The sequence below is a fragment of the Cucurbita moschata genome, unplaced genomic scaffold, assembly GCF_002738365.1.
Source record: "Cucurbita moschata cultivar Rifu unplaced genomic scaffold, Cmos_1.0 Cmo_Scf00047, whole genome shotgun sequence".
Lineage (NCBI taxonomy): Eukaryota > Viridiplantae > Streptophyta > Magnoliopsida > Cucurbitales > Cucurbitaceae > Cucurbita > Cucurbita moschata.
The window spans coordinates 1,301,752-1,327,428 of NW_019268563.1; the positions used below are offsets into that span (position 1 = coordinate 1,301,752).

General features: G+C 38.0%; 4 protein-coding genes and 1 long non-coding RNA gene across 5 annotated transcripts; 1 reads left to right on the forward strand and 4 right to left on the reverse strand.

The window, feature by feature from the left end:
- Window positions 1-304: 304 nt before the first annotated feature.
- Window positions 305-4,307, reverse strand: LOC111434945. Its single transcript, XM_023072274.1, has 10 exons — window positions 4,096-4,307; window positions 3,855-3,950; window positions 3,689-3,763; window positions 2,658-2,726; window positions 2,450-2,526; window positions 2,282-2,370; window positions 2,074-2,203; window positions 1,204-1,294; window positions 1,047-1,112; window positions 305-574 (listed from the first exon to the last, which is right to left on the reverse strand). The coding sequence occupies exons 1-10, from the start codon at window positions 4,252-4,254 to the stop codon at window positions 455-457; spliced, it is 972 nt and encodes a 323-aa protein (XP_022928042.1). The 5' UTR covers window positions 4,255-4,307; the 3' UTR covers window positions 305-454.
- A 2,552-nt stretch (window positions 4,308-6,859) lies between these two features.
- Window positions 6,860-10,102, forward strand: LOC111434943 (pentatricopeptide repeat-containing protein At4g39530). Its single transcript, XM_023072272.1, has one exon. The coding sequence runs from the start codon at window positions 7,494-7,496 to the stop codon at window positions 10,029-10,031; it is 2,538 nt and encodes an 845-aa protein (XP_022928040.1). The 5' UTR covers window positions 6,860-7,493; the 3' UTR covers window positions 10,032-10,102.
- Window positions 10,103-11,858: 1,756 nt separating this feature from the next.
- LOC111434985 (50S ribosomal protein L25) lies at window positions 11,859-18,766 on the reverse strand. The gene is made up of 3 exons (XM_023072331.1): window positions 18,280-18,766; window positions 18,051-18,180; window positions 11,859-12,308 (listed from the first exon to the last, which is right to left on the reverse strand). Exons 1-3 carry the CDS (start codon window positions 18,673-18,675, stop codon window positions 12,073-12,075), a joined length of 762 nt encoding a protein of 253 aa, XP_022928099.1. The 5' UTR covers window positions 18,676-18,766; the 3' UTR covers window positions 11,859-12,072.
- LOC111434986 lies at window positions 12,634-15,749 on the reverse strand. Its single transcript, XR_002709014.1, has 2 exons — window positions 15,165-15,749; window positions 12,634-15,134 (listed from the first exon to the last, which is right to left on the reverse strand). It is a non-coding gene; the product is annotated as an uncharacterized LOC111434986 (long non-coding RNA).
- Window positions 18,767-21,952: 3,186 nt separating the features above from the next.
- On the reverse strand, window positions 21,953-23,794 carry LOC111434896 (LOB domain-containing protein 36-like). Its single transcript, XM_023072227.1, has 3 exons — window positions 23,668-23,794; window positions 23,516-23,593; window positions 21,953-23,163 (listed from the first exon to the last, which is right to left on the reverse strand). Exon 3 carries the CDS (start codon window positions 23,121-23,123, stop codon window positions 22,068-22,070), a length of 1,056 nt encoding a protein of 351 aa, XP_022927995.1. The 5' UTR covers window positions 23,124-23,163; window positions 23,516-23,593; window positions 23,668-23,794; the 3' UTR covers window positions 21,953-22,067.
- Window positions 23,795-25,677: the final 1,883 nt, after the last annotated feature.

A 25,677-nucleotide genomic window follows, 5' to 3' on the forward strand; every position in this document is an offset into this window, starting at 1 on the left:
CCAACTAAAAAATGAAAGTAAAGTCCAAAGATAATCGCGAATTTAGATCCCAACGGACATGATACATGTTGTATGTGAATATATTTTTCAACAGTAGAATCACTTATCGAGTATATTTTACTACGAAACTGTTTTGAGTAATTTTCATATTCAATATGTTTTTCTTGGAACTTATCTCTCATTGATTTCTCCATGTAAGATCATTTAAGTCCATCAAATTTCAAAGTGAAATGTGTGAAATACTATCAATGATGAACAGAAATACAACCAAAACTAGACCAAATTTATCTACAATGATCTCCTCTTTAGAAATATGACTGCTATTGATTTATTATCCATTTGTCCTGGAAATGTTACAGGGGCAAGAGAATGTAGCACTCTCCTCCAGTATAATAAAAAATGATACTCGTTAAAAATTAAGAACCCAACGAGAAAGATCAGAAGTTCGAATCAATTACGCACCTTTCTCAATCGCTTCAAAGCATTCTATTACAGATGCTTTCTCTGACATTGCTTTGATGAGGGCTTCATATATGGATTTGTTATTCTTCAGAAGGGAACCAGAAAATAGAACCTACAGCAAACTCCAAGGGATTTGCTTTAGTATTCAATAACTAATAATGACCTTTTTAAAAAAACTTTTCAGGCTGGATATAAGCTTTTGATCCTAATGTTTCAGCGTTTTTCTTACGATTTAGTCACTATTGCTTAAAAAGTCTCGACTTAGTTCGTCGTATTTTAACATGTAAATGAATATTAAAATTAGTCAATGATTAACTTGTAGAGAATCATATTAAGTGAGTTCATGAAAATTTAGAGTAAAAACTAGACATCTACTAGGAGAAAACTCAAAATTTCTAAGTATTATGTCATCTACGCTTCCCATTAGCTCATATTAACATTTACGAACGACGAGAGAAAACGTAAGGGACACGAATTTGAAAAAAAGAACACACTAGATTTTAGGGACTAAACATATCTTTAGCAAAGGCTAAAGTTGTTGAACAAAAAGATTTTAAGAAGCTATCCAGAGTCGTGATACTTACAGCCCATCTGGTCAGGTTCTGTTGTTGATCCTTACCAAGTTTTGGTTTTGATCTATTGATGAACCTCTGATGGAACAAACATGTATAGATAAATGTTAGATTGCTAACGGGACAGATGTAAAGGATCTGTTTCATGAATTTAATAGCAATCTGAAACCTGCAGAGTGAAGAGATCAGCAGATTGGCCAACCACTTTGTCATATTTTAAACCTTCGGATGCAAGTCCAGCCATTGCCACCACTGCCAACCTGAAATCAAAATGCTACAAAACTTGCAATTCATGCTTATTTGCTCCTACTAGCATCAATAACCGCTCAAGTCTACCGCAACTAAATATTGTCCGCTTTGACCCTTTATGTATCGCCGTCAGCCTCACGTTTTTAAAACGTGTCTATTAGAGAGAGGTTTCCACACCCTTATAAGGAATGTTTCGTTCCCCTCTCCAACCAATGGATCTCACAATCCACCTCTTACAGGGCCCAGCATCCTCACTAGCACACTGCTCAAAGCTCTGACACCATTTGTAACAGCCTAAGTCCACTGCTAGTAGATATTGTCCTCTTTGGGTTTTCCCTTCCGGACTTTCCCTTAAGATTTTAAAATGCGTCTACTAGGGAGAGGTTTCCACACCCTTATAAAGAATGTTTCGTTCTCTTCCCCAACCGATGTGGAATCTCACAATCCAATCCACCTCGTTGAAGGGAAGTCCGAAAGAGAAAGCCCAAGGAGGACAATATTTACTAGCGGTGGGCTTGGGCTGTTACAGTTGGTATCAAAGCTAGACACCGGATAATGTGCCAGCGAAAAGGTTGAGCCTGGAAGGGAGTAGACATTTCAATAAAAGTTTTCAAAGATAACTCCATAGGATTTAAATTCAATCTCCAATACCGATAAGATTTTCTAATTTTGATTTCAAATTTTCAATCTAATCTTCTAATGATTATAAAACATATTTTCCTAAAATTCAGGGCGTTACATGCTTGATGGATAACATTGCGACCGTTCATATTGGTAAGCAGCCATTTACCTGTCAAGTTCCTTATCATCAAGCTGACCACTATATATCAATTTTTCTAGCCTTTCGTCAATGAGATTGACATGCTCCTTTCCAATGTCAAGTGAATAATCCAGAATAGGAAGTCCAAGCAAGTAAGCAACTAAAATTCAAAGGAGTTCCTTATTAGATCCAAGTGAACTAGACATAACTCATGATTACGTTTCATACAAGACTTTACCCAAGAAATGTGCAGCTTCATGTCCAGCAATTCGTTCTTGATAATCAGGAAAAAATGATGAAAAGCCATCTATGGCAGCTTGAAGAAGCCTAAGAGAAAGGAAAGGCACATACAAAATGTCATGGACGAGAAAAGTGAGATGGCTACACACTTCAAGTGAAATTTTACCCAGGAGAAATGCTTCCAACAGCCAAAACAATTAGCGATATGCTGCCAATCAAGTATGGCACAAAGAAGCCCCAATCCTATTATGAATCCAAATTTTCAATAAGAGTTTGCCCTCACGATAAGATTAAGGAACAGCTCATTGGTTAAAAGGTGATTATAAAGTACAAGAACAAACAGGTTAAGCAACAAAAGATGCTGTCTATGTTACCCCAGGAAGCTGCCCTGCAAGGACGCCCAAGAATCCAGTCGTACCCACCACAGTGAAAAGGAAAGCTGCCTGTGTTGAGAGCACAAAATCCACATAAATTTCAAGAAACTTGATATGCAAACAGAGAAAACAGACCAATTGATTGAAGCATTATAACTGTGAGATCCAACGTTGGTGGTAGAGGGGAACGAAACATTCTTTATAAGGATGTAGAAACCTCTCCCTAACAGACGTGTTTTAAAAACCTCGAGGGAAAGTCCAAAGAGGACAAGATCTACTAGCGGTGGGCTTGGACTGTTATAAATGGTATTAGAGACAGACACCGAACGGTGTGCCAACGAGGAAGCTGAGCCTCAAAGGGGTAGGCACGAGGCGGTGTGTCAGCAAGGATGCTAGACCTCGAAGGGGGGTGTATTGTGAGACCCCACGTCGATTGGAGAGGGAAACGAAGCATTCTTTATAAAGGCGTAGAAACCTCTCCCTAGTATACGCGTTTTAAAAACTTTGAGAGGAAGCCTGAAAAGGAAAGCCCAAAGAGGACAATATTTGCTAGCGGTGGGCTTGTGCTATTATAAATGGTATCAGAGCCAGACACCTGGCAATATGCTTGCAAGGAGGCTGAGCCCCAAAGGAGATGGACACGAGGCGGTGTGTCAACAAGAACGTTGTGCCTCAAAAGGGGTGGATTGGAGGGTCCCACATTGGTGGGAGAAAGGGAATGAGTGTCAGCGAGGACATTGGGCGTTGAACGGGAGTGGATTGTGAGATCTCACATCGGTTGGAGAGGGGAATGAAGCATTCTTTATAAAGGTGTGGAAATCTCTACCTAGCAAACGCGTCTTAAAAACGTTAAAGGAAAAACCCAAAAAGGACAATATCCGCTAGCCGTGGGCTTGGACGGTTACAATAACGATAAAACTCCAATCTAATATTATCTTTGGGAGTACCAACGCTTTGACATCTCAAGACCAAAAATGCTAAAAGATAAACAAACAGAACAAAAAATGCAAGGATGTTAATAAGGAACTCACATCATTTCTGACACTAGGAATAGCAAGATTCTCCGCATTTTTAATTCCAAGCGTTGTCAGCTCCCGGAGAGTAGTCTGGTGTACAGAGAATCAACAATATATACGTAAAATTGGCAAAAATTTGGTAATGGATAGCAGTTTCCTAGAAGAAGAACTGCAGACTGACCGTACGGCGGGAGACATACGGCTGAGAACTCCATTTCTTGGCCCAACCAACTTCCCTCAACTGGTCCAGCGCCTCCTTAACGGCGTTACTATCTTTCTGCATATATATATATATATATAAAGAAACTGTGTAAGTGAACAATGGCGCAGAAATGATATTAAGATGTTCATTCACAATACGATTCGGGCAACAATGGTAGGTTTAATTTGTAGAGAAATGAGATTAAACGGAGGAAATGAACCTTGTCGATGGCGGATTGAAGAGCGGTGAGATCAACAGTGGAAGCAGCAGAGGAAGCTCTGATCCGCCATTGATGGGGGATGTTGAAGGACTTTGAACGGCGAAATTGGAAGGAGAGAGCAGAGGAATAGGTGGAGCCAGCGGTGGCTACGTCCAGCATGGTTCGATTTTGGGGTTTCTGAGTTCGGTTTGGACTCCGGAGGATAAGTATTTTGCCGCCACAATTGAAGGAGATTTTCCAATAATTTCGTTACACGTGTCATTGTTCTAGCAGCATATTATATATATATATATATATATATATATATACCTAATGTAACTGAATTTTTTAGGGTGGGCTCCCATACGAAACTTAAGTGAGGTTTGTCTTAGCCAACCAAATGTTACTGGTGCGGAATCTAAGTTTGTTCGCCCACACATGCTACTTGCGCCTGCATGTTCAATCGTCTGTGGCACAACCGACTTGTCTTTACACTACGCTAAGTCATTCGGTTTGACCTCACCTCTACTTTGCACCAAGGTCTCTCAATGCAACGTTGCATCCAACATCATCTTGGCTCCCAATTAACATGGCATATAAGTCTTGACATCATTCCAAGTTGCGGTGTGTTGTTGGCCATCGTAGCTCATTTGGTCATACCATTGAGAACGGTCCCACATGTTGTTCATAACATCAGGACATCCCGAACATTTATCCATTTGGGTTCTATTAAGGCATTGGGTCTCCCGTGCCCATGTCATGTCATTTACGAATATGGTAGCAGATAGCAGGTGCAGAATCCAACTTCCAACACTCGGGCTAGGGTGCAACACCGACAAACCCATGCTGCCCGATACTGTCCTAGAAAGACCCATTTCAAAGAAAGTTGCCTGAGATACTCGTCTCGCAACGCTCGCCCTCACTGTAACACACATATATTACAAGATAGCTCACTTAGGCCACTGGGCGTAAGGGTGGTGGAGAGATGACTACTTGCCTCCCACTAAGGTACATTTGAGGCATTTCCAAACTAGTGGGTGTAGACATGATTTTGGCAAAACGGACATATGGTGTCGTAGAGAGTCTGTCCAGTGCCTGATTAACACCAAATTGGGTGAGCTTTCATATTTTATATGGACGAACTTAACTCTAGAACCACGTACCCAAATTTCCTCTGGAACCCCGACTTTCGAGGTTAAGGCTCCCCCACCTTCAACAAGCCTATCTTTGACACTCTTGCCACTTGTTGCCCTTATCTTACTTTTGCCTCATCTTCTCTTCAATGGTCACTTTATGTGGCGCGTTAGATAATCGTTCGTCCTCTTCAGTCACATCATGACACTCGTCTAGGCCTTTGCATGGCCGGATGAGCGCCATTTGAAGAGCGTCGTTTCTCTTGTCCCAACGTGAGGGTCACAACCTATTCTCTTCATAGTAAGATCGTGACACTATGAAACTATACTTTTTGGTTAATTTCTTTTAGTTATTTGAATTTTGACGACGGATTGCAAAGATAAAAAGACGACGACTGAGAGCCCGGGCTCTCGGTTTTTGCTAATTATTAATTATTTGGCTTTCACGATTTGGGTTAGTGATTTGTTAGCTCGAAAATATGTTACCTTAATCGAGTGAAATGTTTGTTCTTCTAAACATAAATATTGAGAAACATCTAATCTAAAATATCCAACTTCACCGTAATAAGGTATCCAAATCATGAAACGTTCTTAATGTTGCCTACATTAAAAATAAAAAAAATAAAAAAATAAAATAAAAATAAAAAGAAAGTTTTATAAAATATTAATTAGACTTGTACAAAATTAAAAATTTCAAAAACTTATAATACTTATTAAAAGCCTTTTAAAATTAAGAAAATTTTAAATTATTTAAAATAAATTATATTTATTTGCCATAAATGTTAAATTAGTAACTAAAATCTTCGAGACATTCGATAAAATTACCATTATGCCTCTAGGTTGGGATTTCCAACAAACATGTTGTGTTATGTATTATGCTAAGCTAGAAACAGAATATGCATGACTAAAATACGAGTAGGGCAGTATCTGGATGAGTACCAGTTATGTTATATAACTATAAAGGACGCACCTTAATATCTTGAGGGGAAGCTCGAAAGGAAAAATAAAATAATAAAAAAAAAACAATATCTGTCCGCGGTGGGCTTGAGCTATTACAAATGGTATCAGAGCCAAACATCGGGTGTGCCAACGAGGACGATAGCTCCAAGTCCCAGGTGTCACAATCGCACTCTTGATGGCAACGGACTTGTGATTGTGCAGTACTCACTTTCCAACGACAAGTGAGCTAAGCCAATTCGTTCTTGCGTCGCCTACGACCAAGCGACATGCTCGAGCCTCTGGCCTCGATTTTAAGAGAAAGTTTTAGAAAACGAGGGTAGAGAGAGATTTTTGAAAGAGACGTTATATACGCAAGCAAGAGAGAAATAATAACTACTCATAGTATATAACCTTGGGTAGGGAGAAGTTGACAACTAGTCGTATCCCCATTTTGAGGGATATTTCTGAAGCGTCATACTTCCTTGGACGAGCATGACCGTGACACCGCCTTGGACATAAATATGAGAAGACATAAAGGGTTTGGCTTGTCATGGGCATGCAGGCACAGACAACACGCCTTGGACGAGCATGACCGTGACACCGGGCTTGAGGGGATGGATTGTGAGATTCCAATTGATTAGAGAGGAAAACAAATCATTTTTTATTATAATGCTGAAACGTTTATCTAATACATATATTTTAAAACTGTGAGACTGACAACAACACATAACAGATTGAAGCAAATAATTTCTACTAACATCGGTTACAAATGTATTTAATGTTCGTGATAGGCTGCCATATTGGCTTCGTATGGCTTCGTTTGCTAAGTAAGTTGGAGCCCCCCTGCTCCCTCCTAATTTTCAACCCAAAAAAACCCCATACGTAAAACATTACCTTTTGCCGTGCCGGTGCCAGCGACGACGAATTCTCAGGCTCCGGTCATCGAAATTGAGGTAGATTGGTTCTGGTTCCACATTGCCTACTGAAATTAGTGTGTTCTGAATTCTCTGTTGAATGGAGCTTAGTCGAAACTAAGTCCAATTGACTCGCCCAAGCCCTCAGCCTCCAATTTATGAACACGGTCATTGAAGCTTGGATAATAGGTTTTTCTGTTCTTCTGCTTGAAAAATAGTGGCTATTAAGCTTATTATGTATGAAGTATATGGCTACAACTTACTAGCTTTTAATCAGTGTTTGTTCGTGAAGCAATGATTCATGTTCTTCTACAAGTTTTAAATCATTTATTTGATGAGACAATGGTGGGGAGGAAGAGAATGATTGGAGTTTCTTTGAATGCGTAAAATACAATTCTCTAGATGCCCATGAGTTGCCTGTTTTATAAGAATTATGGGACGCCATTTTTTCTTCAATATCTATTGGACCCATCTTCCAATTACCAAGTTGAGAAGTTGCAAATTTTGTAGTTCTACTGCGCCGCCTGTTCAACCAGTGCTTCCTTCTTTCTCTTCCCTAAATGTACGAGTGAAAGGGAAGGCACTTGCCAATCTGTTGCTCGTTCCTGTTTCAAACAAATCGATTTTATACTACAGGAAAGTTCATTGTCAAGTTGTCTTGTGGGGCTTACAATTTGATGTGTTTTTATCAAACCTTCTCCTGCATTCATATTTCAAAATTGGGAGTGTTTTTGATGCAGGGACATTGTTCGACAAAATGCCTAATAGAAACCTAGTATCTTGGTCTTCAGTGGTTTCTATGTATACTCGATTAGGCTATAACGAAAAAGCATTGCTATATTTCTTGGAATTTCGGAGGACCTCGGATCATAATCTGAATGAATATATTTTAGCTAGCACTATCAGAGCTTGTGTTCAACGTGATGGTGGTGAACCTGGCTCCCAGGTCCATAGTTACATTGTTAAAGCAGGATTTGATGAGGATGTTTATGTAGGAACTTCGTTGATCGACTTGTATGCAAAACACGGTGAGATAGAAAAAGCCAGATTGATATTTGATGGTTTAGTCATGAAGAGTGCTGTGACTTGGACTGCTATTATTACAGGGTACACAAAAAGTGGAAGGAGTGAGGTTTCATTGCAATTGTTTAACTTAATGAGAGAAAGTAATGTTGTGCCTGATAAATATGTGCTATCTAGCGTTCTAAATGCGTGTTCAATGCTTGGTTTTCTGGAAGGCGGTAAGCAAATTCATGCTCATGTTCTGAGAAGAGAAACAAAGATGGATGTGTCGACATATAACGTTCTTATAGATTTCTATACAAAATGTGGTAGAGTGAAAGCTGGGAAAGCACTTTTCGATCGAATGGATTTCAAGAATATTATTTCTTGGACTACCATGATATCCGGGTACATGCAAAATTCATATGATTGGGAGGCTGTGGAACTAGGTAGTGAAATGTTCAGAATGGGATGGAAGCCAGATGAGTATGTTTGTTCAAGCATTCTTACATCATGTGGTTCAGTTGATGCTTTACAACATGGAAGACAAATACATTCTTATATTATTAAGGTTTGTCTTGAACATGATAACTTTGTGATAAATGCTTTAATTGACATGTATTCAAAATGCAATTCCTTGGACGATGCAGAACAAGTCTTTGATGGCACGACTAGTCACAGTGTGGTCTCGTACAATGCAATGATTGAAGGATACTCGAGACAAGAGTACTTGGATCGAGCATTGGAAATCTTCCGTGAGATGAGGGTAAAACATGTTTCACCAAGCTTTTTAACATTTGTAAGCCTTCTAGGTATGTCAGCTGCATTATTCTGCTTGCAATTGAGCAAGCAAATCCATGGCCTTACCATCAAATATGGGGTCTCTTTAGATAAGTTCACTAGCAGTGCTCTTATAGATGTTTATTCTAAATGTTCATGCATTAGAGATGCTAGGTATGTGTTTGAAGAGACAACTAATAAAGACATTGTTGTTTGGAATGCACTGTTTTCTGGGTATAACCTACAATTCGAAAGTGAGGAGGCTTTCGAACTATACACGGATTTACAATTTTCAAGAGAAAGGCCAAATGAGTTTACTTTTGCAGCCCTGATTACAGCAGCCAGCAACCTGGCAAGTCTCCAGCATGGTCAACAGTTCCATAATCAAGTCTTGAAGATGGGTCTCGGATTAGACGCTTTCATCACGAATGCCCTTGTCGATATGTACGCTAAGTGTGGGAGTGTGGAAGAAGCTGAAAAAACATTTTCCTCCTCAGTATGGAAAGATACGACATGCTGGAACTCGATGATTTCAATGTATGCACAACATGGAAAAGCAGACGAAGCTCTTAGGATGTTTGAAACAATGATGAACAATGACATAACTCCCAATTATGTCACTTTTGTGAGTGTTCTAACAGCTTGCAGTCATGTTGGATTTGTTGAAGATGGCCTTCAACATTTCAATTCAATGGCCAGATATAGAATTGAACCAGGAATGGAACATTACGCTTCGGTCGTTACTCTTTTGGGTAGAGCAGGTCGGTTATCTGAAGCTCGAGAATTCATTGAGAAGATGACAATAAGACCTGCAGCATTAGTATGGAGAAGCTTGCTCAGTGCATGCCGAGTTTTCGGCAACATCGAGTTAGCAAAACATGCTGCAGCGATGGCAATCTCGATCGACCCCATGGACAGTGGATCGTATATTATGCTTTCGAATATTTTTGCATCTAAAAGTATGTGGGGAGATGTGAAGAGGTTGAGGTTGAAAATGGATGTTAATGGTGTAGTTAAAGAACCTGGACAGAGTTGGATTGAGGTGAACGGTGAAGTTCATGTGTTTGTTTCAAGAGACAGAGTCCATGAGGAGAGTGATTTAATTTATTTAGCTTTGAATGAATTAACTGTGCAGATGAAAAATGCAGGTTATGTACTTGATACCACAATTCTTGAAGCCAATGATTGAGATATGAAATTAAAGGGAACATTCTTTGAAGAACGGTTCCTAAAATTCATGATTCATTGAGCTTTGAGATACTTTTGACTTCACTGTTCATCTGGATGGAGCTTTTTGGCCAAGGATTTTCATGACTATCCTTCTCCGCAGCCTTGTTGGCCATGTAACAATGTGAGTACAAGGTTATCGTTATAACTTTTTGTAACGGTTCAAGCTCGCCGCCAGCAGATATTGTTTTCTTTGGGCTTTTCCTTTCGAGCTTCCCTCCAATGTGAGTACAAGGTTATCATTATAACTTTTTGTAACTGCTCAAGCCTGCCGCTAGCAGATATTGTTTTCTTTGGGCTTTTCCTTTTGAGCTTTCCCTCAAGGTTTTGAGAATGTTTCGTTCTCCTCCCCAATCAATGTGAGATCTCACATTGGGCTCTAAAGGGGGTGGATTATGTAATCCCACATCCGTTGGAGAGGAGAACGAAACATTCTCTATAAGGGTGTGGAAACCTCTCCACAGTCGACGTGTTTTAAAAACCTTGAGGGGAAGCCTGAAAGGAAAAGTCCAAAGATGATAATATCTGCTAGCAGTGGATTTAGACTATTACAGTGGTAGATTGACTTATTGAATCTCTGATGTAGGTCATAATGTGTTATGTTGGGAGCATCACTCGCCACCACTTTTCTCATTGTTGATGAGATCAATAGCCAGCTTATTCAATCGATTTCCTTAGAATCTAGCTTTCCTTGAAATATAGATTCAAGACATAGCTCGGTGGCCTTATACCAACCAAGGGGTCAGCCATGTAGGCCTTTAGCCAACCTCGGTGTCGGTCTTCTTGAGCCTTGACCCACACCTTAGAGGCGTCGAACCTCCTTCGACTGCCACTGGGGCTTCACAGTTGGAGTTGTTCGGTCTATTTTTCATTCTCAACTTGGCGAGTACGCTATCCCTACCATACATTTTGTGTGGTTGTTGTCGCATACAATCTACGTTCTCAATTGACAATCAACTCATAGTACGTTGTTACTCATAATGAACGTCTGAGTTCACTGATAGAGAGCTAATAAATTCTCTCTACATTCTATTCTATGCCAATTGACACTGAAAAATGGTAACAGTGGATTTTAGAACATGAATAGACTCTATAGACTTCTTTAAAGCGTAAAAAAAAGATATATAATAAACAAAGCTCGACTTTATATTAAAGAACTCAAACCAAATAATTATGTACTCCAAACACCAACTTTCTTATATATCATGCTAAATAACTCTTAACATTCCCAACACAATTTTCTGAAATCAAAATAACTTTCTAAACTCAAACTAAACAATTTTGCATTAAATACACAAACTTTCTTAATCTAAACTAAACAACTCAACACCTCAACCCACACATTATTTTACTCCACAGATAAAATAACTTTTTAAACCTTTTAAACTCAACAAAACTCAGTACTTAATAACTCCGCTCAACGCCTCCATAATATATATACAATGCATGCATAAAATGTTCGTAACACAAATCACAAAAACAACACAATCTACCTTTAACAAAGTAAAGTGGTAGAAGATGATCATGTTGATAGCATGTAATAAAATAAGAACAAGAACAAGAACCAAGAGAAGTCATTTATAGAGCAAAGTAGAGAGCGAATATAAAGACTTCAAGACCAAAACAGATTTCAGAATTAGCAATGGCCATTAATTTGACAGTTTTATCTCTAGTGCAATCATTATTCCTTTTCCTTCCTACAGTAATAAATAATTCTTTAAGCATTTATCTTCTCTGATAATTTTTATCCAGCAGGAAAGAGGTCTCTTGAGCTAATATGAACCTGAGCTTCAGCAAAATTCTCAGCTTGCAAATCAAAAGTCAGTAAAGCGAGGAATCGAAACAGGAAAAAAGGTTCCAAATTTATACAAAGAACATAACAATTTAACCATAAGTTGTGATTAACTTGAAGCCAACTGGATGTTATTCTTTGGCCTCTTCAACCATAAGTTGTTTAGTATACCAAATGATTCTGAACCTACATGCCAATGAATCCGTAGTAGTCATGAAGGCAATGAAGCTTCTGTGATGGCCGGTTTCAGGTTTGTAGTGACTATTTTACAAATAGGCATGACTTCGTTCTTGCTAAGTAGCTTCAAGGAAGGATGGACGTCTATATCGCGAATGAAAATTCTCTCCCCAATCTCCAGATTACTTACATCCACCTCAATCTTGGAAGGAATGTGCTCGGCCGGGCAAAGGTATCTTAGGCTAGTTCTTATCCTATTCAGTTGACCTCCTGTTTTCCACAAAAGTAAGGTATCAGACTTCAGAAGAACAGTTGACAGGCAGACAAAGACCACAATACAAGTTTTGCTTAATTATACCATATCAATTGTCCAACTCTTTATCATCCTAGCTACGATCAGATAGCAATCAAGACCTTCTTTTATTTACCATGTTTAAACAGCATAATCATTAACTGAACTGTGGCTATCAAATTCAACAGACAGCAAATTTGCAAAAGCCTTGCAGGCCAGAGGGTACCATTATTAGAGAACAAAAGTTGAAAAGGCTAATGGTGCATCTACCTAAGTTTGGCCATAGTTCATAGTTTGAACTTCAGAAAATGTCATATATTTCCCAAAACGTCAATGCTTCATGATACAGCTCATCAGCCAATGCATCTTAAGATCATTGCTTATCATTAATGACTAACAGGGTCTAACATGGCTCACAAAAATGGTACAAAATACTTTGAAGTAAGAACTAAAGAAATGTAGTCGATGCAAACTCTCAAGTCTCAATGAACTCCACAATCACCTGAGATGTAGAAACTATCATGGTTTAAGTTCACATTCACAGCATTCCCGAGTTGGATTCTCATATTAAGTATATGATTTAATAGCTAAAAACAACATTTTTATGTCTCTGAGGCATAGATTACAAACGAAAGCTAAAGTTCCTGGAATCAACAATTGGTTAAAGCTATTTTCTGTGAGGTCTTTAGACTTGAAAACAGAGAATCTTCGAGCAACCCAGGAGGAAAGAAAGCTTTGAGATGATTAAATATTGCACAGCTTCTTGGAGTATTATTCCGAACAATTTAAGAATTAGACACCCTCTAGTATTAGTTTTTGTTGGGAAGCCTTCTTATAGTTATTTTGCGTTTTATGATATCTTGTCTTGGGAAATTTCTTGGAACTATAAAGTGGGGTGTGCGCTTTTGTACAGTAAAGGAAAGTCAAAGTGATGGGACCAAATTGCGAAACCAATTACAACTAACTTTTTTGCTTCTCTTAAGATAAAACTTCGGGGTCACCTTGGCAACAATAAGAAGTGCACAGACGGCTAAGTATATTTTCTGGATTCAATAAACTAATTCCTCAATGGAAAAAAATTCATTAATATTTGAAATTTACCAAAGGGATATGTTATCCATGATGCTTACAAAGTACCTTCTCAATACAACAAGGGAAGTATGACTATAGGAAGCAAAAGTTTACACCAAGAAATGACGTTGTAAACAACATTTTCAAAAAGCCTAGTATATGTCTGTGTTTCCCCGTGAATACTCTTCGATTTCATTCTTTCCATAGACTCCAAAAGGGAAGCCCTAATGAGATTTGTCCATGACAAGGCTTTTTCGTTCTTAAATGTGTAGTTCATTAAGGTCATATCTAATAACTCTTTTGCATACTTAGAAAAAGTGAGACGCCATCTAAAAATATTGAGAATTTTTGTCCAAAAGTCATAAGTGTATACCATGTCACGGTCGTACATTTTCAACGCCGTGGTGTTGTGATCTTGACATGCTCACGACAAGCCTTGAGGGGAACTCAAGTCCCCATATTCATTTGTCGTCCGTCTTTGTGGCTTTTTCGGGCCTTAGGTGAGGTTGTCTTTACCCACCGAACACAACTTGTGTGTAATCAAGCTCATCCAGCGGGGCCACACACGTCGTTTATGCGTGCGTGCATATTCAATCATCTGCAACTCAATTTGACTTGCCTCCACAATAGACCAAGTCCTCTGCCTCGACCTTGTCTTTAACCGGACCAAGGTCTCTCGTAAGCAACGTCATGTCCCAACATCATCTGGGTTTCCAATTAACATGGTCTTCATGTCATGATGTCATCCCAAGTCCCGAAAAGTCATCAGCCAACTTAGCTTGCTCGGTCATGCTCATCAAGAACGGACCCATTTGTCTCTCATAACATCAGGACATCTCGAACATCCATCCATCCGGGCCTATCGAGGTATTGGACCCTCTTGTGTCCATGTCATATCATTTACGGACTCTATACAGGATAGCAGGTGTATGATCCGACCTCCAACACATGGACTGGGGCACATATCGGCACATCCGTGTCGTCTGACACTGTCTTTGAAAGACCCATTCAAAGGAAGTCATCCGAGACACTCATCTTGCAACGCTCACCCTCACTGTGACACACATATGTGCCACAGGGTAGCTCGCTTAGGCCATAGGGCCCAGGGGTGGTGGAGAGCTAACATCATGCCCCCCTAAGGTACGTTTTGAGTCATTTTCAGTCTTCCTGGAGTAGACGTGATTTTGGCGAACAGTCAAACGACGTCGTGAAACGTCCATCCGATGTCTGATTGATATCGAATTTCGTGAGCATTCATACTTCATATGGATGGGCTTAACTCCAAAGCCACATTCCTGAATGTCCTCTAGAACCCTGACTTTTGAGATTAAGGCCCAAGGCCCTACCTGACCTTACCAAGCCTATCTTTGACACTCACGTCAACACTGTTACCTCTTTCTTGCCTATGTCTCATTTTGGGTTTTCATGCACATCTTAGTGATGTGTTAAATGATGCACCGTCCTCCTCAGTTGCATCATGATACTTGTCTACCTCAGCCCTTGCTTGGCTAGTTGGGCGCCACTTCCGTGTTGCCACCTTATCTGCCTTTATATGAGGGTCACAACCTACTCTCTTCATAGTATGGTTGTGACACTCTGCATAAATAAATGGTTTTGTGATTCATTATCTTTCTTGCATAATGGACACCAATTAGGAAATAATGTCCGACATTCTTTGCTATAAGTTTCTAGTTGTGCTAATGGGCTTTATGCACCATTCTCCATAGAAAAAACTTTTACCTTTTAAGGATGATTTTCTTTACATATTGCCTTTGCTAGTGAGGGGTTTATTGCTTCTACCTTTTCCTCCATATCCATCGTCAAAGACTTTGTGGGGAAGACCCCGTCAATGCAAGGTACCATTTCAACGAGACTGATTTTTTAGACAATACAATTGAGGTAAAGTCAAGGCTTAATTCGATTCATTTCTTAGCTTTGTTAACGTCTTTTCATGTTTCTTTGGTCGTGGCCATTTTGCATTGTGAGAATCTATGCAAAAGAGGATACCGCAAGGCTAGTGTGGTGTTGTCAATCTAAGGGTTAATCCAGCAAGATGAGTTTCCTCCATCACCCAATCTTTGGCAAATGCAGATGGTGATAAGGTTTTGGAGCTTTTTTATATACTTCCGTGACTCCTTTGTGGCTTGTCCATAACGTAGGAGCATATTTAGCCTTTATATGATTTCTACACAAGGAGGCGCCTTTGTGCTCGTTTGACGAGAGGAGAGCTTTGTTCTTCTCCTTTATCAAATATAGGACGAGTCCTCCCTTGTTTACTGGAAGGTTTATAGTATTCTATCGGACAAGGTGATATGAACCAGGACCAAGAAATTTCCATAACTCAAGGTCCAATTACAAGGACGAAAGCCAAGAGGTGACAACGAGCTTTAGTCACTTATATTCGAGCTATGAGTTCATTAAATGGATTTGCATTTAATGAACTCATAGTTGAATTTATGGGACTTAGTCCAATGATGTTACTAGATAGAGCATTTCTTTTATGCATTATTTTAATTGTAATTTCAATATTTGTTAATCATTCAAGCTAGTTTTAACATAGAAGTTAAGGTTATATTATAACCCACCTAGGTTACCATATTTTTCTCATTAACTAGTCGGAAGTTCTAGGTTACCATATTTTCTCATTAACTGGCAATTTTAATATGGAGGTTAAGTGTGTATTTAACTCACGTAGATTAAGGTTGAAAAGGCTATATTTTGTGACATATTTTCAAAATCCAATCAATTTACCATTAAAAAAAACGATTTGGAAGATCTTAGGGAAAACAAAATATAGATAAGACCCAGATCTAACACTTTATATGGTCTTTGACAACCTTAACCTATGTGAATTAAATAGGTACATAACCTTCGTATTAAAATGGCTAGTTAATGAGAAATACACCACCTCCATATTAAAAGGACTGGTTAATGATGGAATATAGTGAGATATGTGGGTTACAATATAACCTTAACTCTCATATTAAAACTAGCTTAATGATAAACAAATATTGAAATTACTATTAAAATAATTCAATAAAAGAAATGCGCTATCTAGTAACCATCCTTGGACTAAGTTTCATAAATTCAACTATGAATTCATTAAATGCAAATTAAAATGCATTTAATTCATCTATATCTTGAAGCTCAACTTTGCATCGCGTGTAAGGAAGGACTTCAACGTATTCTACAATTTTCTTTGATGAGCTCATCCTAGCTTGAATATAAGTGACTAAAACTCGTTGTAACTTCTTGGCTCTTGTCCTTGTAATTGGACCTTGAGGTATGAAAATTTCTTGGTCTTGGTTCATATCACAAGGTGTGGGTCATCTTTCTACATAGAGTTTCTCAATGATCTTTATTTTTCTATAGCCACTTCAGAGGCATTTCAAATAGAGACATATAGTACGTGGGAAGGCTGGACAGTGTAGCTTGTATTAGGGTGAGCCTTGCGCATTAGAAGTTTAAAATGATGACCATAATGGTAACTTTTTATTTTTTATTTTCTCAATAATGGTCTTCCAAAAAGAGAAGGATTTGGGGTTCCCATTCAAGGGTAATCCTAGGTACATTCGATCATTCACGCTTTTTAAACCATATTTGTTGACAAAGTCTTTGATATCCTTTATGCTAACATTAATGTCCATCATCCCTGTTTTTTGAAGGTTGATGTTTTGTCCCAAAAACTTCTCGAAGATTTTTACCTTCTCAAACATGTTTTTATGGAGGGGACATTTGTTAATTCAAAGAAAAGAATTATGTTATCAACACTCAGAGGATTGTGTCATTAGCAAACTAGAAGTGGTCGATACTTTAAGTCTTTGTTACCAACCTAAAAGCCCTTTGTATGCCTTAGTATTCTGCCTAGGTGAGTAAGCAACTATGGCAATCCATTATCAATATGAAAAGAAAAAGGGATAGTAAATTCTCTTGTCCAAGACCCAAAGTAGCCTAGATTTTTCCTTTCAACTTTCCATTGATGATGATGGAGAAATTTGTGGATGAGAAGCAACCTTTTATCCACCATACCATTTTGCGCCTCGAGAAAAGTCCAACTGAAGGTTTTTTCTAGGTCAAGTTTGATGTCTACACCAGTTTGTTTCCTCCTTTTCCAACAGTCTATTAACTCGTTTGTCATGAGGAATGTATCAAGAATCTAACATCCCTCTCAAATGTTATATGCTGCCTAGTAATCATAAATCTTATAATGTTATATGATAGAACTTCTCCAACAAAAGATTTATGGGGCAAAAGTAATCATTTCTTTGAAATCAAATAGATATATGTTTCATTCAAGTTTCCGTTGATAATTTCATTCTAAAAAAATCTTGGAACACTCTCATGCATCTGCTCTCAGAATGTTCCAACATTTTTTTAAGAATTCGGAGGTAAAACCATCCAGTCCCCGGAGTTTTATCGGGGTCCAAAAGCTTAATCCCCTTCCCTACCTCCTCTTCGGTGAAAGCACCCTCCAGGGGGAATTTTGATAACACCGTGTAAAAAGGACACAAATTCTTAGACAATTGCACTTTCGCCTTATTTTTGTAAATTAATTCCACAAGACTACGACTACTTATATCTTGCTCTAAGAAACCAAGAATACGACTGCGTCAGGTTGAGAATTAAAGTAAGATATCTTCGTTGGTTACCTTTCTGAAGACCGGGGCAAGTCTCTTCCCCTTTGAAAACAATTGGCACATCTACCTTCAACTCCGAGCCTTCCTCAGCCCATACAAACACCATATTCAAGATCTTCCCGGTCTCTTCATCCCTGTGAACCTGAAAAATCCCAAGCAATCACTCCATAACAAGAAAATGAAAGAAAAATCAAGTTGAATTAAACACAAACAAACCGGTGGAGACAAACGAATGGCTTACTTTGATTGGAAGGATTGATCCTGATTCAAGGAGGACTGAAGATCCAGAACCAGCACGGATTTGGAGCTGTAACCTAGTGGAGCAAAAGAAAGGGAGCTCAACGGACTTGAGAATGGAGTGGATTTGCTTCCGCTCTGCAGTGAGCAGATGCTTCCGCGACGGCGATCCGTGGATGGAGTTTTTCTCAAGGAGTTGTTGACTGAAAACAACGGCGGGGATTCTTCCCTGCGCTCTATCTCTGGTTGAAATTCTGCTGCCGCTGCACTCTCTGGGGATGGCTTGGATAGTATGGTAAGAAGCAGCTCGAGATGATGAAAATGGAAACGGTTCCGATCTAGCGCTGGAAAGCGCCAACAACCTAAGGTTCGTTCCGGTGGAGCGCCACCACTTGGCCATGATCGGTCGGAGATATTAACAATGGCAGCCGGAATAGCGAGGAGTTGAGCGGAGCAACAAGCTGTACGAGGGTTTATGCAGAGTGGAGCTTGGGGTTCTGAGTATGGGCCTTTGGGCCGACTCGAGTTGAGAGTTTGAGCTAATTGTATTTTGAACATGTTCCACAAATTAAGGGTACCGACCATAATTTTCAGCATTCTCATTTCTCAACCATAAATAAATAAATAAATTTAAAAATTAATTTTTTTAACGACTCAAAATAGAAGATTGGGTTGGGTTGGGTTGCGAAAGTTTTCGGGTTGGGCTGAGTTACCAATTCAACCAACCCGAACTTGGGTTGATCTAAAAAATTTGTTCAACCCAACTCGACTCGGTATCACTTTTTACAAATGGATCATCATCTTATATTAGATTTTTTTGTTACATTTTCTATATAAAAAAAATTATATTGTAAAATGGAAATGATATTATTAGAAAAGAACTATTTTTACAGGAAAAAATAAAAATATAAAAAAATTTATTTGTGAAGAATCCGATCCCCAGAAAAATAAACGAAAAATATTATGGGAACATGGAATGAAAAAGGAGGCGAGGATGGAGATGGGAAAGGTTTCCCCGTCCCTGGCCCACCTCGTAAACATCTTTAAAGTCAACCCTAAAATGAGTATAGTTTAACTTATATAAAATACATTTTTTTTAGCGAAAAGTGTTGAAATATCTATTTCTTGTAATGAACAAAAAGCTAGAGAAATATTTAAATATTTGAAAATTAAGGCACGAGAGTTCAAGATTGTTACCTAAAAAGCTTGCTCTAAATTCAAATAACAACTTTCCTGGAGAAATCGAGAGCTGAAGAGACTTGTATCAAACCAAAATCTTCGAACTTTGAAATTCTTCCTTAAGCTTGAAATGAAAGATGTGAGATTGGTTCCTTTCGACTCATATGAAGTAAACCTACAATTTGTAGAAAGAATAGAGGGAAGATAAGGTTGAGAACAGCTTGAATAGAGCATTTTAAGTTTTGCTAACGTTGGATTTATGCTACAAAGACTTTAAAACTTCGGACAACTCTAGCATCCCAAACACAGAATTATTAATCCCACCAACTTATTAACCCTAGGCTTCATAACCCAATTCAAATTTTGAAATCTTCGTGGGTCGGGTTATTATAAAGGGTTGGATTGGGTTGGGTTGTTAGCGGATTGAGGCGCATGGGTGAAGCTGGACATGGGCCATGATGGAACTGTGTGGGTGGGTGGGTTAGGTCGTTGGAAGGTATTAGTTGCTCGCATGCATCGATCTAAGGGAGGGAATGGTGCATGTATTTGACTCCATGTTTACTTACATCACCAACAAAAACCCAATGAACTCGCTTGAAATGTTGTCTAATGTTATACCGACTTTGCTCGAATCATGTCAGTTTCTCACAATGAAGTCTAATACCAAATGAATCTTGTGTTCGGATTTGTGCCTTAACGTCTCGTAATTTATTAAAAAATGGTCCGAACGAGATTCTTTTAAATCCTGAACTTTTATGAAATTAACAATATAGTCCTTAAACTTTAGTTTTTAATTATTTAATTCTTACCCTTCAAATTTCTAATAATTTAGTCCCTATATTCTCTAATAAGTAATCATTTAATCCCGAAACCCTGAAAACAAAATATTAATAAAACTCCTTACACATGGATTAAATTGCAACGACCCAAAAGTATTTTTAACCTATTTAGTGTTTTCTTTTTTAGACAAAAAAAAAAAAAAAATCAAAATTCTCAGTCTTCTTAAAACAGCAACCTAGCACACTGAATCTCCAATTTCACAATATGAACTAGTTGACTCTCTCTCTCTCTATATATATATATATATAAATATATATATATAAAATAAAAAAGAAATCATCGAAAAATGGAGTGGGAAGAAACTTGTGATTGAAGAACATTAATGGAGGAGGAAGAGAGGAAGAGGCAAGTGGATGGTACTTGCAGCAAATTCATTGGATGCCACAACGACGGTATTTACTTTGATTCAATATTAATTAATCTAATATTTGTTTTCCGATGTGAATTTGGTGGATCTCCCACCCCCATTATTTTAAACATCAACGCACATGCATATCCTTTTATAAACTTCCATCCCTTTTCAACACACTTCATCCCTCTTCACCCCCCCTGTCTCTCTTTGTATGAACGTGATCTATCTATTACAGTTCCAATGCCCCCAACTCTATTTCATTTCATCACTCACTCCTTGGCTTCATTCAACGGATCCCAATGTGAATGAATGAATGAATGAATGAATGAATGAATTAATAAACAACACAAAAACAGGAAACTTTTCAAGGAAGAAGAATTCTTCCCACCCCCATATTGTAATCAAGGGCTACCCCTAGCTACGACTTCAAGTTTCTACTCCTGCACGTGCTCTGCTGCTGCTGGGTTGCCTTCACCCCTCTTACAAATCAATAAACATTTTCTTAGATCCCACTCCCATAGGGAGTACAACAAAACATTCCTTCGTTATAAGGGTGTGAAAATCTCTTCCTAACAATGGGTTTGGGCGGTTACAAATGGTATCAAGGTCAAACACCAGGTAATGTGTCAGTGAGTAGGTCGAGACTCAAAGGGGTGGACACGAGACAGTGTGCTAGTAAGGATACTGGCCCCAAACGGAGTGGAGGGGGGTTTTAGGGTGCAAATGCACTCTTTGACTATTTGAGTTGTTTGAATGCAATAAGAAGCAGACATATAAGAAGAATGAAACAGCTAAGAGTGTGGTGTAGCCTACAAGATAATAGAAGATCTGTCCTGTTTGTTAAGCAACAAAAAATGGTATTGAAAGAGGAAGAAACAGTGTAAGAAAGGAATGGGGAGTTTAGTTTCTGAAATGGGGGTTCCATTTATAGGCAATGACTGAGACATATCCCATGGCAGTGAAAAGACAATAATTCCTCTTCTAGGACCCCCAACAACACAGCCCCCTCTCTCATGTCTCTATTCAATAAACAGTAAATTAGCCTTTCTGCTGCTACCAAATAATATTGCACCATTTGTGAGAAAGAAAGAAAAAAAAAGAAAAAAGGCATCATCAGATCGATCAGACAGAGCTTAAAAATACCATTATTTTTTTTTTAGAAAAAAAAAAAAAAGAGCATGAAAATGGATTCATAAATGCAAAACGCATCTAGTGTTTAAGAACTATCCTCCTGTGCATGCTCTATGCTCCGACCCATTAAAACTAAACCCTCCCATGAAACAGTCTTGTCTTAATCACCATCCAAAAACAAAAAAGACCTTGGGGCATGCACAAGGATATATCATAAACCAGATGCTAAAATGTAACAACAAAAAATTAATACCTAGACGAGAAAATTCATTAGAAAAAAAAAAAAAGAATCAACAAGAGGGTCCAATGTTAATATTCCTACCATCATCTGCAGTAGCTTCAGGCTTGTGGATTTGCTGCGATCGGTGTGGATGGGGCTGCTGCTGCTGTTGCTGTGATTGGTCAAGCTGAGTTTGCTGAGGTTGAGGAAATAGCTGTACTTGAAGCGGATGATGATGGTGGGAATGGGAATGGGAATGGGAGTGTTCTGGTTGCGTTTGAATTTGGTAGCTATTGTCGGGAAAAGTTCCCAATGTCAAATCTGAAGGCGAATTCATCTGATTATTAAACCCACCAGCACCGGCACCGGCACCGGCACCAACACCAGCCGGGTCAAACCCATTGAACCTCAAGAGCTCGTGTTGGCGTTGGGAAGGAGAATGCTGTTGCTGCTGCTGCTGCTGCTGCTGCTGCTGCTGGGTTTGCTTCTGCTCGTACGCTCTGAACATTTCTTGCTGCTCTCTGGCCGCTACTGCCGCAGCCAATTGCTGAGCCTCAAACAACTGCTGCTGCTGCTGCTGTATCTGGTGTTGATGTTGTTGTTGTTGATGGGGCGACTCACGAATGAGCATCTGTTGGGAGGAGCCACCGCCGCCAGAAGAGGGAATCCCAAACATGGGGGACATATTGTAAGGAAGTAGGACGGAGGAGGAAGGGCTAGTGACGGGTCCTTGAGGGTTAGTGGTCATAATGGCAGTGGAAGGCTGAAGAATTGGAATCATTGCTTGAGGGCCAACATAACTGGCCAGTTCCTTTTTGGCATTGTACAGGTCGCTTTGCATTTGCTTTAGCTTGTGTTGTAGGACAGAGATAAGGCCGACACATCCGTACACTGGGTCTCGCAGACGAAACTCTGCCTCATAGGCTAATGAGTTCACTGCGTCCTCACGCTGCGACGCGTTCAACTCATTCAAAAGTTTCGCCACGTTGCTTGCGCCAAACACCTTGTGAACATTAGCGAATTTCTGCGGCTGATCCGGTGGGAAGTACGGCGCGAACACGCATTCTTGTGTGCATTTTCGCCGAAGAAATTTACACGCCGCACATGGTGAATTCGACGATGACATTCTTCTATTACCAAATCACTTTCCGTTTTTTCTTCAACGACTGAAAAACAAAAAAAACAAAAAAAAAAAAAAATGTATATATATATACACACACACACAGACACATATGTAGCCATGGAATTGGATTCTTGTGAAACGGATTAAATTAAAGAGAGGAAAAAAACAAAAGCGAAGAATCTGATCGGCCAAAATAGGTTCCAACAACACAGATTTCAGGAAAAGAAAAAGAAAAAGAGAGAGAGAGAGCGACAGTGGAACAGAAAACAATGAAACATAAAAATCAAAACTAAAATGAGCGTCAACGTTGAAAGTAGCGATTCAATCTGAGATTATTGCGAGAAGCTTCGTTTGCTTTCCAAATATATTTGAAGAAGAAAGGACGAAAAACTCACCTGAGATTATTGCTCGTTCGTCCTCAACTGGTTTGAATCGCAGTAAAGTCCATGGATAAAACGGAAACAAACGAAAACCTGCGCAGAAAAAACTCAAGAATTGAAGAACGAACAGATCGAAAAGAAACGTCAATGGCGAAAAGGTGGAAAACCTTCGGTATTCTTCTTCTTCTTCTTCTTCCTCTTCTTCTGGTTCTTGTTCTTCTTCTGGTTCTTCTGGTTTTAGGGTTTGGAAAGCGAGAGAAAGCGCTGGATCCGATCTTCGAGTTTCACAATCCCCAACAGAAGAAGAACAGAAAGAGAGAAAAGGGAAATCAAATAATTAATTATTTAATTAATTAAAGAAATAAAATTGTTAGAGAAAAAAAAGGAAAAAAAAAATGAAGATCATAACTGTGGCGTCGACGTCAAATATTTTTTTTTAAAATTAAACTATTTTAAAAAAATATGGGGAAATCAGAGACGTTCAGATTGGAAGAGAGGAAGGACGACCGTTGGATGGACCTCTCATTCTGAGCAGCTATTCAATGCGTCTCTGAGTTACCTCTTTGTCCCTGTACTGTCCCTTTTTAATACCCAAAATACCCCTCCCCCCTTCCACGTTTCTCTCACCATTATTTTCAATTTTATTTCATTTTTATTTTAAAGAAAAGAAAATAAATTAAAATTTTAAAATATATAAAATTTAATTAAAAGCAATTGTTGCGAGAAATGGACAAAAATTTAGCCACCAAAATTGAAAAGACAAGAACATTAAAAATAAATTAAAATAAAAAAATAAAAAACCAAAATTAAATTAAATTAAACAAAATTTCCTACTTATTTGGACTATTTTCTCGGCTTTTTATTTTGAAAAAAATTCCGTTTAAACCTTTATTTATTACATATTTATTAAATAAAATTTCCAATTTAATCCTAATATTTTTGTCCATACTGATCTTCCAAATCTTTGTAAATATGTTTATTATGTCATGTTATAATTAAATTAAATTAAATATTTGAAAATATTCTAATTATGTTAGTAGATTTTGAAAATTTTTATTTTTATTTTTAAATTAAAATATTTTCCATAAATGTTGTCGAATTTTTTTACTTTAAATTGATATAAAAAATTGAAAGATACGTAATATTATTTACAATATTATTTATTAAAAGTTTGAACAGTTGTTTCACCAGGCACACCATTATTTACCATAGTAATTAAAAATTTTGTTTGCTTTCTAAGTTGACTTTTTTTAGTCGGGTTAATGGGACAAAACACTACTTTATTTTTGAAAAAAATAAGAATATTTAATAATTTTAAAGATGTTAGTAATACAGTATGACTTGTAAATATTAGACATTTTAACTTTATAATGCTTAGTTACTAATATAATATGTACCGTGAATAAGTATGATTTTTTTAAATAATTAAAAAAACTCATAAAATTCTTTTCAGTGTAAGCTGAGTTAAATTTTTAGAAAATAAAAAATTCATGTGAGTTGACAGAGTTACATTTTTTTTAGTTGAGTTAACGCAACTTGCTCAACCAGTCCAAGGTGTTGACATTTTTTAGTTAAGTCAACCCAACTAACCTGACTAACCCAGGGTTACAACCTAATTCAAAAGGCGTTGACATTTTTAATTAAGTCAACCCAACTAACCCGACTAACCCAAAAACAGGCTTACAACCTAATCCAACCCTTCCTTACTTGTAAGATTAGTGCGTGGATTAAGAATATTTGATATTTGTAACGGACGAGATTTTATTAGGTTTTAGTTATGGTAGATAAATAGAAATTAAAAAAATAATAATTTAACAATCTAACTCAAAATTTGAACGTTGGGTTATGAATTTTATTCCGGGTTGCTCAAGTCACCAATTCGATCAACTCAAATTTCGAGTTAGTTTAAAAGATTCCATCGATTCAACCCGGGTACGCTCCTACAAAATTTAAAAATTAAAAAATAAATTAACTACAATGAAGAAAAGTAAAAAATATAAAAGAAAGTAGATAAACAAAAATAGTAAAAAACAAATGTTAATTTTTGGGAGAAAAATAATAATAATAATAATAATATGAAACGAATGTTGGAAAATCTGAGATTTGGACCAGACGTAAAAGGCTAACATTGACTTTTGATTTTTGTACAAAAAAAAAAAAAAAAAAAAAAAAAGGAA